The sequence below is a fragment of the Rattus norvegicus genome, chromosome 6, assembly GCF_036323735.1.
Source record: "Rattus norvegicus strain BN/NHsdMcwi chromosome 6, GRCr8, whole genome shotgun sequence".
NCBI classification, from domain to species: Eukaryota; Metazoa; Chordata; class Mammalia; order Rodentia; family Muridae; genus Rattus; species Rattus norvegicus.
Window position 1 is genome coordinate 80,490,099 of NC_086024.1, and position 13,097 is coordinate 80,503,195.

A 13,097-nucleotide genomic window follows, 5' to 3' on the forward strand; every position below is an offset into this window, starting at 1 on the left:
TTTTGCCCAGTGAAGATCCTCTACGGGAGGCTGAGCTCACGAACCACACGTTTCTGCAGAGTTAGCGCGGAGTAGTTGCCCGCCCCTCCCATCGAACAAGACTTCCAGGCCACGTTCCTCCTGCTTCCCGGAGCAATCCGTAGGTCCGCGAGCTCGCCGGAAGCCCCGCCCCGCCCCGCCGCCCCGCCCCACCCCCTGCAGCCACCGGGCTCGCGCATGCTCGGTGCGTGCAGTCTCGTCCGCGCGGGTTCTCGCGTGCGTGCAGCACGTTTCCTCTCGCCCACCCCGCCCTTTTTGGTCACTCAGAGGCGCGCAGCGGGCGCACGGCGATTGGCTCCCTCGGTGGCGGCGCCACAGGACCCGCGAACTGCGTGAGCGGAGTGGGCCCTTAAGGATCCCGTGGCTCCACAGGTAACGGCGTGGGCCGGGAGCGGTAGGGGGTGAGGGGGAAGGGGAAGGGGAAGGGAGAGAACCTCAGAGTGGGCTGCAGCCCGATCGGGACTTCCGGCCGCGGCCCCTGGAGATGCAGGAGTACTTGCTTAAGAATTGACCGCGAGAGTGCCGGCCACCTTTGGTAGCCCGCGTCGCGGCGTTCACAGGTGACACGCCGCTCCTCCAGGTTTCAGCATCATGGCGTGTAGTCTTTCAAAAGTTAAAAAGGCCGAACACTGAGAAGTGTAGGTTGTTTTTCCTCCAAGCTGTGAGGAATTAAGGTTTCAGTCCTGGCTGGACCGTGGGTTCACTTTATGCCCTTCCGGGACACTTTAGCGCTTCATAGCTTTCACCCTTCATAGTGCGAGACAAAACCGCAGTGTAGCTCAATATGCCCAGTGCCTACTGTAGTAAGATACAACTGCATACTCTGGGTTCACTACATCCAAAAACTGGCTTTTCTAACTGGAGGATGACACCACCTTACGGTATTGGTGAAGTACTTCAAGTCGAGTAGATTGCAAGATAGCAGGATAGGCTAGGGTGGTGATATAAGAAACGCGTGTTTCTAAGAGAACAGGCCTTTGGAAGGGTCCCTTTGAGCATTTTTATGTCAAATAATTCCCGGTGGTGGTAGATAGACAGCTAAGGAAGGACGCCTTTAATCTGTATCACAAGTTACTCACTTTGCAAAGTTTCTTACTGCCATCTGGAGTGAACCTCAGATAAAAGGACAGTTACGTAATCGTTACATAGGCTATCATCCTGCACTGGATATTACTATATTATTAAGTCACTAGAATGACTAGAGGAGGGTAGATCAAAGGACGAATTGCTTCCATCAAATTGGGGACATTTTCTTGATTAATGATTGAGGTGAGAGGGCCCAGATCACTCACTGTGTGTTTTATCAACCCTGAGCAGGTTGGATCTCACTTGTATAAGGAAGAAAACCAAAGCATGCTATGGAGAGCAAGCCAGTAAGGGTAACTCCCTGGTCCCTGCTTCAGTTCCCGCTTCCAGGTTCTATCCTCCAGCTCCTTTGGTTGCTTCCTGGGTGATGGATGCTAGCCCTCCGTGTTAGCTTTTGGTCATGACATTTGTCAAAGCAAAAGAAACCAAACTAGATTGCATCCTAGTAAATAGTGTAGCAATAATTGAGGCTAATTTTGAAAAAGTGAGATAATATGAATTATTTCATTAGATAAAAGTAATGATGGACAAGCAAATATGAGTAGATGTACATTATTTTTCTTCAACGGTAGAGTATGAAATAAAAATCTTTGCGTGATAAATTTAAAAGTTTAATAAACATAGAAACGTGCTTAAGTTGTGTGTACAGTTTATTGTATTTTCATGAAGTATAATTATCTTATGTCTTGAAATAATTAAATTTAACCATAACTATATACCACATTTTTTGTTTTGGAAACACACACGCGCGCACACACACACACACACACACACACACAATCTATTCTAGCAACAGATTATTACTTTAACGTGGTAGCTGATTTGGACTTTCTCTTTAATAGTTGACTAATAGGACAAATTTTCCATAGAACTACTTTTGGCATTTGTTAAAAGGAAATCTGGTTGTGATTTTTGCTAAAGTTGGAAGTATTCTTTTAGGTTTTACTCTATTTTAATATATATAGGTATGTGGTATATTCTTTTAAATTTAAAGTAGTGCATTAGGTTTGTGTATGTACATTGAGATTGCTTCCATTTTGCTTAATATCTATACATTTTGGAAATAACTAGACTATAACAGGGTTCAGTTTACTGTAGTTTATAATCTTGAATATTTTTCTTGTTTCTTCTTGAAACATGCCAACATCTGTTTCTGTCTCTGTATCTGCCTGTCTCTCTTCTCTCTCTCAAGACAGTCTGGCTTTAGTCCTGGCTGTTTGAGAAGTTGCTATGTGGACCAAGCTGACCTTGAACTCAGAGAAATTTTGCCTCTGTTTCCCAAGTCCTGGGATTAAATGAGAGCACCATCTCACAGTGCTTCTTTGTATTTTTGTATCTTTGTAGGATTTGCTACTGTGGAATGAACTTTGAAAAAGAGAAAAAAATGATAACTTTAAAAAACTTTATTGTGAAATATGGTTCATATAGAAGTATATAAAACATGGACATTTTTTTCTGAACAAATGAATAACCACTAAAATTGTTACTTTTCTGTATATAGCTGTTTACAAAACATGTCTGCACAGGTGATATGGATTGTTTTATACGTGCCTTATTAATGCTGTTGCTCAATCTCTCCTATTAACAATTCATATATGTATAAATCTCTGTGTTAGTAGTAGTAAGTGGTGACAATTTGCTATGTTAAGACTCCTTTTGTAATAATGGAGTCTATTTCTCCCTGGATACCTACCCACCTAGTCATATACACACACACACACACACACACACACACACACACGCACGCACGCACGCACATCCACACATATATACATGTGTGTATGTACATATCTATTTTTGAGGTCATGCTCTTCATAGTATATAGCTTCATGATTAATCTATTTTTCTGTAAGCTAGACATCCTCTTTTATCAGTGATTCATTTCATCTTTAGTGATACTTTTTGTTTTAAAGCCTTGTCTGAATTTTTTAAGAAAAACTTTTAAAATAGTGTGTCTTGTTGAGAAGCTAAAAAAAAAATAGTATATATTGTCTCTGACTTACAGTCGTTCACCTTTAGATTTTTTGGCTTTGGGATGGTGAGAAACTGGTAGTCAATAGAGGTGGTATCTTGCATTTGTATTTTTAATCTTTATTTAGGCTAGGGGTAGACAGACACGGTAAGTTACTGTTATTCATGACACTGGGTGGTGGCTGCAAGCTGCAATTCCTAGGTGGTATCAGGAGAACCAACAACTAGTGGTCTTTGGTACATTGTGTTCAGCTCAGGGATTTGATGACTTAGGTGTGTATTACATGCATTTTTGGTATATTTATCAGGATGTAGTCCAAAGAACTACATTTGACATCTGGAAAGTCAAAGAACATCTTTCCAGAATTCTGTATTCCCTGGATAATACCTTTAATGTTAACATAATGTTCAGTGATTATATTGTTCACCTTAAGATTTTTTGGCTTTGGTGAGAAACTGATAGTCAAGATATACACTGAATGCTTATATATAAACTGTAAGTACATTGACTAGACACAGTTGTAGTTAGTGAATATTGCTTTTTATTAAATTGTAATCTAATTTTTTTTTCTGTTTTTAATCTCTTTGCATTATAGGAACCAGTTTAGATGATACCATACTATATTTTGTTGATTTATTTCTTTTAAATTTTTTTTAAGATTTATTTTATTTATATGAGTATACTGTAGCTGTCTTCAGACACACCAGAAGAAGGCATCAGATCTCATTACAGATGATTGTGAGCCACCATAATATGGTTACTGGGAACTGAATTCAGGACTTCTGAAAGAGCAACCAGTATTCTTTTAACTACTGAGCCATCTCTCCAGCCCTTTTTAAAATTTTTGTTTATTATTTGAAACAAAATTTCTGTGTGTAGACTTAAGTGTTCAGGAACTGGCTATGAAGAGCAGATTGGCCTTGAACCTTGGGTGATCTTCCTGCCTTTGCCTCCCAAGTGCTGGGAATAAAGGTGTGTGGCACCATGCCAGACAGTTAGCATATTTCTTGAGCCTTTTCCAATCTCCACTTTGTTTTTCTCTTTTGATGTAGTTGTTTCAGCCATCTTTTGTTTCTCTTGTGTATAATTGGATGTATGATGAGCATTTAAAAATTATGTTGTGTGTAGATATTTTGCATGCATGTTTGTCTTTGTAGCATGTAAGCCTGGTTGGTGTTTGCAGAGGCCAGAGAAGGGCATTGGATTCACCATGTGGATGATGGGAAGTGTACTGGTCCCCACATAGAGCAGCCTTTGCTCTTGACTGCTGAGCCATCTCTCCAGCCCCACAGTTGGATATTCTGAAATTCAATGGATCAGCTTCATGTTCTTAACTAAATAATTTATCCAAGTGGCTCATCTCACTATTTACATTTTTTGTTGTACCTTTTGTACTCTTGTTATTTTAGATGTTGCATATACTTTAGCATTCTTTTACTGGATACCATAAAGATTATAACATCCTTTATCTCCTACATGGGCATTGGTATGTGCTAATGTTTTAGTTTTATAAACAGCAGTGTAGTTTATATTCTTGTACATAAATAAATATTTTGCCTTTTGGGAGAAGTTAGTTTTCCACAAATAAAATTGTGGACTCAAAAAGTTCACATTTAGAGCCCTAGTACATGTTTGGGGGAATTATTTCTTTCTCTGAAATGGCATTGTTTTTATAATGTATAAATATTTAGTTTAAACTTTTTAAGGCAAACTCCTTTCAAACAAAGTTTTCATTAAAAACTAGTAGTACTACTCTGTCTTCTTTTCCTGATCTTGTACTTAAACAAGAAAAACCTTTGCATTGGCACATGCTAATGAAAGTTGCTAACATCAGGATGAAAAGGGAAGGCCAGACTTAACAATGGCTGTCGATAAAAACAAGTGCTTAGAGTGTGCTAGCCCAAGTCTTTGCTAGTACTGTCAGCTGCTGAAATACAATGTTGGAGCCATTTGAAAGTTTTGAAGGACAAGACTTTTTAGACCCCCCCAAGCTATAGCAGAAATTCAGGAATCAGGAAGGTGGATGCAGACTAAGGACATTTCTAGATAGAAAGCCTCTGAAAATTCTGTTTGATTCTCTTGAAATAAAGCAGGAAAAAATGTCAGAAATACCAGAAAGTGTAGTGTGGCCCAGGAAAAGACCAAGGCAGTGTTCTAGGATTGACAGTTGTATAGCACACCCCAAAACAAACAATTTAGATTAGAGGTTCTCCCAAGAAATATGGGCAGGCAATTAAGGTTATTAAAGAGATTTTATAATCTCCTGGCCCAAATTTTCTTTATCAGACTTTTTACATTATGCATTTGATTTTGTAAATAGATACAGACTCTTCTGGGTTTCTGTCTTGTTATTGAGCTAGTACTGATTGCTTAGTTTTAAATGAGAGGGTTTTTTTTTTTGTCAGCACCTTTATCTATAATTTTATTTTATAAAGTCTTTTATTGAGATTAATAAAAGAAAATATTAAGTGGAAAACTTAAACATTCTATATGTTAAAATAAACTTTAGATTATTTTTAGGGGTTATTTTTACATACTTTTAATCCTGGTATTCCAAAGTCAGAGGTAGATGAATCTTTAAGTTCAAGGCCAGCCTGGTCTACAGATGGAGTTTTAGAATAGCCAGAGCTACATGGAGAAACCTTGTCTTGGGGAAAAAAAAATTCAAAGTTTGTAATAACATTACATTTTTCCCCCTTTTCTTTTCTCCTTCTAAACTTCTGTACTCTTATCCTGGCTTTCTTTTAAATTAATGACCTTTTTAAAAATTTTTTCTCACTTTCTCTTTCTCAAATAAATAATACAATCTGCTCAGTCTGCATAATGTTATTTATGTGTATGTTCCATTTGGTACGATATTCCCTCGGAAGACTTTCATTCTCTGCATTCTTTGTTGCCTGGTGTCATCCTTGTTCAGATCATATTAGGCAGCCATGTTGGGTGAGACTTGATAATTGTAGCTTCTGATATTTAGGAGGCACAATCTCACAGCGAAAATTTCTTGTTCTTACTCTTACAGTCTTTCCTCCTCAGTGATTCTTGAGCCTTAGGGGCAGGAATTGTTTTGTAGATTTATCTTTATCTCAGCAACCCTGTGTTTTGATTAGGTATGGTTTTCTGTACTGGTCTGTCTTGCAGAGAAGTTATCCATAGAGAAGTGTCTTATCTATGGCTATAAGGACAAGAATTTAGAATTCATTTAGAGATTATGCTAGTTTAATAAAGTGAAGGTTGTAGAATACAATTCTGATTAATCTGTATTATTTCTAGTTCTATTAACATTTTACTGTATCTTAATTTTCTAAGTGCTTAGGTTGAATGTACTTAGGTTTACTAAAACTAAGTATGTATAGTAAACTGTAATATATATATATATATACTCATGGATATCTTCAGATATCCACTGTGGCCTTGATAAAGAGACCTATGCTCCTTTATTTTTTTTGTTGGAGGCTCAAGTATTGATGAGTCTTCCCTTTTAAGTCTATGAACTCAGTGCTATAGATTTCATACAGATTGATCTGTTACGTACATCATCACAAATTTTAACACATCTTACCATTTTTATTTAAAAATATTTTAAGATTTAGCTTATGTTTTGAACTATGAGTTTGCTAATGGATTTTTCTAGATCTTTCTGTTCTTGATTTCTAGTTTATTTCAGTTGTAAAAAATACCCATTTTTATGATTTTAGTTCTGACAAATATATTCAGGTCTGTTTGGTTGACCAGAAAAAAATGTGGTGTATGTGCTTGAAAAGATTTTGTAGATGGCGGAGTAGCAAAGCGGTACTGTTGGTGTTCAGGCTCCCTGCTGACTTCTGTTCCAGTGTTGGTGGCTGCAGCAGCAGCAACAGCAGCAGCAGCGACAGCAGCAGCAGGAGCAGCGGAGGCAGCTGGAGCAGCAGCGGAGGCAGCTGGAGCAGCAGCAGCAGCAGAGGCAGTGGTGGTGACTACTGAGCACTGAGCACGTTTGGTTAGTTGCCCAAGATGCCAAATATCAAAATCTTCAGTGGGAGCTCCCACCAGGACTTATCCCAGAAAATAGCTGACCGCCTAGGCCTGGAGCTGGGCAAGGTGGTGACTAAGAAATTCAGCAATCAGGAGACCTGTGTGGAAATTGGGGAAAGTGTTCGTGGAGAGGATGTCTACATTGTTCAGAGTGGGTGTGGTGAGATAAATGACAATCTAATGGAGCTTTTGATCATGATTAATGCTTGCAAGATTGCTTCAGCCAGCCGGGTTACTGCGGTCATCCCATGCTTCCCTTATGCCCGGCAGGATAAGAAGGATAAAAGCCGGGCTCCCATCTCAGCAAAGCTTGTTGCAAATATGCTATCTGTAGCAGGTGCTGATCATATTATCACCATGGATCTACATGCATCTCAGATTCAGGGTTTCTTTGATATCCCAGTGGACAATTTATATGCAGAGCCAGCTGTCCTAAAGTGGATACGGGAGAACATATCTGAGTGGAAAAACTGTACTATTGTCTCACCTGACGCTGGTGGAGCCAAGAGAGTGACCTCCATTGCAGACCGACTGAATGTGGATTTTGCTTTGATTCACAAGGAACGGAAGAAGGCCAATGAAGTGGACCGCATGGTTCTGGTAGGAGATGTGAAGGATCGTGTGGCTATACTTGTGGATGACATGGCTGACACTTGTGGTACAATCTGTCATGCTGCTGACAAACTTCTCTCAGCTGGAGCTACCAGAGTTTATGCTATCTTGACGCACGGAATCTTTTCTGGCCCAGCCATTTCTCGCATCAACAATGCATGCTTCGAAGCAGTAGTAGTTACCAATACCATACCTCAGGAGGATAAGATGAAACACTGCTCCAAAATCCAGGTGATTGACATCTCTATGATCCTTGCAGAAGCCATCAGGAGAACCCACAACGGAGAATCTGTCTCCTACCTGTTCAGCCATGTTCCTCTATAATATAATAACTTCTGAAACATTTTGAAAATAAAATCACCCCCACCCCTTGTTTTTCTTAGTATTGAGTTCAGCAGAAGACCCACCTTGCTTTAGCATAGTTTTTTACACCCCATATTAGCTACATTAGCATTTATCCTACATTGGAGATAGGCGGATTGCTATTGACTGCTAGTATGCTCTACCTGCATTGTTGTATCCTGGCTTTTTTTTTTACTTTGTGAGCCTTGAAGCTTTAAGTTAAGCTCAGCTGTGTAGACTGTTAAGAGAATATTCCAGGGGTTGGGGATTTAGCTCAGTGGTAGAGCGCTTGCCTAGGAAGCGCAAGGCCCTGGGTTCGGTCCCCAGCTCCAAAAAAAAAGAACCCCCCCCCCCCAAAAAAAAAAAAAAAAAAAAAAAAGAGAATATTCCACAAGGTTCTTAGGACCAGATTCACAAAGCTCATATTCCATTGCATGTGAATGCTTTGGAATTTTCATTCTGAATAACTAGCAACAAAGCCAGCCCATGTGTAATACGTTCTCAGAGGTTATGCTATACTACACCAAGAACCCTGAGCATCCTTAAAAATAGTTGAGATGTTGAGCGTCCTGTAAGTCAGGGGCAAGCAGCTCAGTGCAATAATTAATTTTTGGGAGGAAGAAGCCTGATCCATTGCCATCTGTTTAACTCTAGCTTGGATTTTCTATACCTATTCCTTTCCAGGTGGCTTCACCTTCAGCTATCTTGACCCTTTCCTGGCCAAATACCTTGGATTCAGTGATCATTTTCAAAATCTTTTGTAAGACAGACTTGCTTCTTGTTAAGTAACTGCTAACATTCTCATTAGGTAACTTACTGTAGCGTGGTCTTCCTTAGTCTGCTACCTCTGAGGTGGTGGGTTTTAGGTGGTGTCATAGTGCCTTTTGGTTATTTTAAGTATTTGACTTTAATCTTCCTTGGATCTGTTGCCCTCTCAATTGAACCTATTTCTGCTAAACAATTTGATCTTATGTCTTGTTTAGAGGAAACTTAATAAAATGTCTGTTGTGTGTGCAAATAAAGAAAAAAAAAGACAAGATTCGATGTTTGTTTGCTGGTTTTGTCACTGTTAGATTAATACCCAAGAAAAATGAAGATTTATTTTGGCTTCTTAGTTCTGGGCTCCATCCTGGATGGAGATTAAAAAACTCTCTGTTAGGAGAGGATGATAGGGAGAGCACAACTGTTAACCTCAAGACGGCAGGGAAGTGCAGAGACTGGGGAAAGTCTGGGGACAGCATGCACCCTTCAAAGGCTGAACTGAGTGACCCATTCCTCAGTTCAGGCCCTTCCTCTAAGAGTTCTCAAGATTCATTCACTTTTAGAGCCCATTGTGTGACAAGTAAGTTCTTAATACATTTGCCTTCAGGGGGACAGTATTCTAAAGCCAACTGGGCAGTGAAGTTGCCAGCAATTTTTCTTCAGAAGCTATTGCAGTAGGGGGGAAAAGCAAATATAGAGTTAGGCTCTATTAAGGACAAGGGAAGTTACAGTTAGGAGTAGGGTCAGAGTCACTGGATGAAAATATCCACATACAGGGAATTATGATTAAACCCACTGACAGAATCATGAAGGCAAACCAGGGGTTATGAGGTTTTCAAGTTGTGAGAGACTCAAAACTGAAAATAAGATTCATGTTAAAACTGAGCTATGTAGAGACAAAACACAGGGCTGAAGGTTACAGCCTAATTGAGCAGACAATTCTAAGATCAAGTTTGGTCTTTATCATTCATATTATTAGCTTTTCTATAATGCATCTGGGTCTTACTCTCCTGTTTTCTAAGAGATGGTGAAGCATACAACTACAGTTACATTGTTCTCTAAGTTACACATTTACAAATACTTGGGATTTTATTCATTCCTTTGTGTCTGCATGTGTGTTTATGCATACACCTGTGTGTTAGGTGTCCTCCTTTATTGCTCTCTATTCTTTGGTAGCAGGGTTCTTCCCTGACCCTGGGCCTCCTGTTTGCTCAGCTAGGTGCAGGTCAGCAAAACTAGACTTGTCTTCTGGCCTCCATCCACCTCTGGGCTTGGGTTATAGGCATGCACCAGGATGCTCCACTTTATGTGAATGCTAGAATCCAAACTCGTCCTCACGCTTGCTCAGAAGATACCCTTAACTACTGAGCTGCCTTTCCAGCTTCTTTTCATCAGTTTTCAACAGAAATGTTTGATGTTTATAAGTTAGAACGTTAGAACCTTTCATTTATGGCTGGGTGGTGTTTAATGCTTTTATATACTATTTTAGATTGAGTAGTGTTTTTTCATTTATTTCACTTTGTCTTGATTAGTGCTTGCATCCCTTTTTCCTACTCTGCTGCATTATTTTGAGTCAAATCATTTAAAAATGGTTATTTGTGGACTGTTTTCATCTCTGTTTTATTACTGCTTGTGTATTAGTTGTTGGTGAAGCACAAGCGTCTAAATACTCATCCCATAACTGGAAACATTTTTGTATTAAAAATTTTACTTTCTTAGAGTTTGGATTATGATTTTTTTTTTTTTTTCCGGAGCTGGGGACCGAACCCAGGACCTTGCGCTTGCTAGCCAAGTGCTCTACTGCTGAGCTAAATCCCCAACCCCTGGATTATGATTTCTTACAGCGCACTTACATCAGAGTGTTAGAATGGTGTTTTTCATCGTCTCAACTTGTGCATATAATCTCAATTAAATTTAAATTTCTTAATTACTTTTTCATGAAACTGATTGGTATTTCAATACTTTTATTGTCTCCAAAATTTATTATAAATTTAAACCACTTTCATAATTTATGTCAAAAAGCTTATTGCCAGCATGGGAGCTTCAGATATCATGTGTTATAGCGTATAACATTCCAAAGCAGAACATTTTATTCACTGGCATGAGCTGGCTCAGTGGGCAGAATTATTGTAATTCATTTGGGTAAGTGAATTGAAGCTTTGGAGTTAATGTACAACAATATGTCAGTTTTTACAATTCTGTAATAATAAAATCTGGGTTTAGAACTTCAGCATATTAATTTCTACTACCCTTATTCCATTCTGGTTATTAATTTGCTCTTTCCAGTTAAAGTCCATATATTATCTTTAATGGGCTACGTTTTGTTTGCTTATTTAGAATTACAATTTTATTTAAAACTATGCCATCATGCTAATTACTAATTATTTGGTTTTGCAAGCTCATAGTCTATATGTAAATATGTCTTAAACAGTGGAGAAATTATTTTCCTCATTGAAGGTTTGAATAGATTTTTCTCTTAAAATATATTTGCAATTAAAAAATATTTTAGGAAAATAGAGACAATGTATCATATAACTATTAGTGACAAAAAATTTTAGCCTACTCTTTAATATACCACATTTACTATTAGTGGTATTTTTTTTTTTTAAGTGTTTTTTTTTTTTTTTTTTTTTTTTTTTTTTGGTTCTTTTTTTCGGAGCTGGGGACCGAACCCAGGGCCTTGTGCTTCCTAGGCAAGCGCCCTACCACTGAGCTAAATCCCCAACCCCCATTAGTGGTATTTTTAAAACATGCCAAAGGATGAGTATGCTAATGCTTAGAATAGAATAGCTATCCAGTGGACTATTAAACACTAAAGTGAATGTTTGGAAAGTGATATCATATTCTGATAAAAATGAATATTTGTAGAAACTGTGTAAAATAAAAATGTAAAGAGACTGTAAATTCTAAAATCATGTTTTGGGTAGTGAATGCAATAGGAGATTCCCTCCTTTTTGTTTTCCTTTAGTGTATTCTAGACTTTTTATAGGTGAGATAGTGATGTAGAATGGGCCTGAAATTTATATTTGTTAGCTTCCCTTTCATCAGGAATTCTACAGAGTCACAAATTCACCATCATTTGGCTTTTAGTCATCTGGCTTTTAATCATCTTACATTTAGTGATAATAGTGAAGATAAAGCCAGGATATTTATTTTAAAGAATAATTTTTTTAGCCCTTTAAAATCTCCTAAATAACTTTCCGAAGATTATTTATGTAAGTAGTTTACTAAAGTGTGTCCTGTTAAGTCTGCAAAAGTGCCACCAATTTCTTTTTTTTTTGAGAACTTTTTATTATAATAGCTTTTTTTAAAAAAAAAAAGATTTATTTTATGTTATGAGTACACTGTAGCTGTCTTCAGACACACTAGGAGAGGACATCAGATTCCATTACAGATGGTTGTGAGCCACCATGTGGTTGCTGGAAATTTGTGCTCTTAACTGCTGAACCATTTCTCCAGCCCGATATCACCTTTCTTCCCAATATCTACTTGGGCTTTCCCCCTTTGTTGTTTTTCCTTTCTTTTTTAAAGCAACAAAACAATTCAAAGCAATTCACATTTAAAGTTTCACAATTTCCCATTTACCCCATTCATAGTAATCCTTGGCCATAGATGACCTATGGGTTCCACAGACCTGGCAGTGTTATTCTTTTAGAAGTCAGGTATAATGAAATGTACTTCATTGCTTGAAAGTCTTGTGATTATAGATGTAGGCTGTTCCTGTTGGTCATGTATCTTTGCTTAGAAAAAGTTGCCAATACATCCTGTCTTGGAGATTTTACTGAACTGTGAAATCCAGAATTTCACGTTTGATTCCCTAAACAGGAAAAGGAAGTGATTTGATAAAAACAATAGGCTCAAAAAAATGACAACACCAATATGTAAGTACTCGTGTTATTATATAGGAATCATTTTAAAATATGTTTTAGGAAGCAATTTGTAAAAGTAATTTTGTTCAACTAACTTGCTGGATTATTTAACATTGTTACATGGATGTAAAAACTATTATAGGAGAGAAGTATGTTACTGTTACTACTGTTAATTTGTTTTTATGCTGGTAACTGATTTTATTGTGTTTTTTATTATTGAGTTACATGTAAATAACTTTGTATCATGATTAAAAAAATTGAGTTTGCATGACTCCTGTGCAAGTTCAAGCCAGAATAAATTGCAGTGTGGAGTGGAGGTCATGGAGTCCTCTGGCAACAGAGGTGCTTACAGCAGCAGGTTGACAGCAGCTGAGCGGGAAAGTCACCTTTGAGAGTGTTGTCCC

The 13,097-nt window shown here is 38.2% G+C and overlaps 2 protein-coding genes across 2 annotated transcripts in view; both read left to right on the forward strand.

Annotated features, from left to right (window-relative positions):
• The first annotated feature begins 231 nt into the window (after nt 1-231).
• Nucleotides 232-13,097, forward strand: part of Mipol1 (mirror-image polydactyly 1) — a 335,084-nt gene continuing 322,218 nt past the window's right edge. Inside the window, exon 1 of the mRNA NM_001399384.2 lies at nt 232-411. The gene's annotated coding sequence lies outside the window, so the exon portion shown is untranslated. The remainder of the gene's footprint in view (nt 412-13,097) is intronic.
• Prps1l3 (phosphoribosyl pyrophosphate synthetase 1-like 3) lies at nt 255-8,441 on the forward strand. The gene is made up of 2 exons (NM_001009694.1): nt 255-411; nt 6,859-8,441. The coding sequence occupies exon 2, from the start codon at nt 7,088-7,090 to the stop codon at nt 8,042-8,044; it is 957 nt and encodes a 318-aa protein (NP_001009694.1). The 5' UTR covers nt 255-411; nt 6,859-7,087; the 3' UTR covers nt 8,045-8,441.

What these genes read in the sequence shown, in the direction of transcription:
- Prps1l3 (NM_001009694.1), top strand. Translation starts at nt 7,088, where the DNA reads ATGCCAAATATCAAAATCTTCAGTGGGAGCTCCCACCAGGACTTATCC.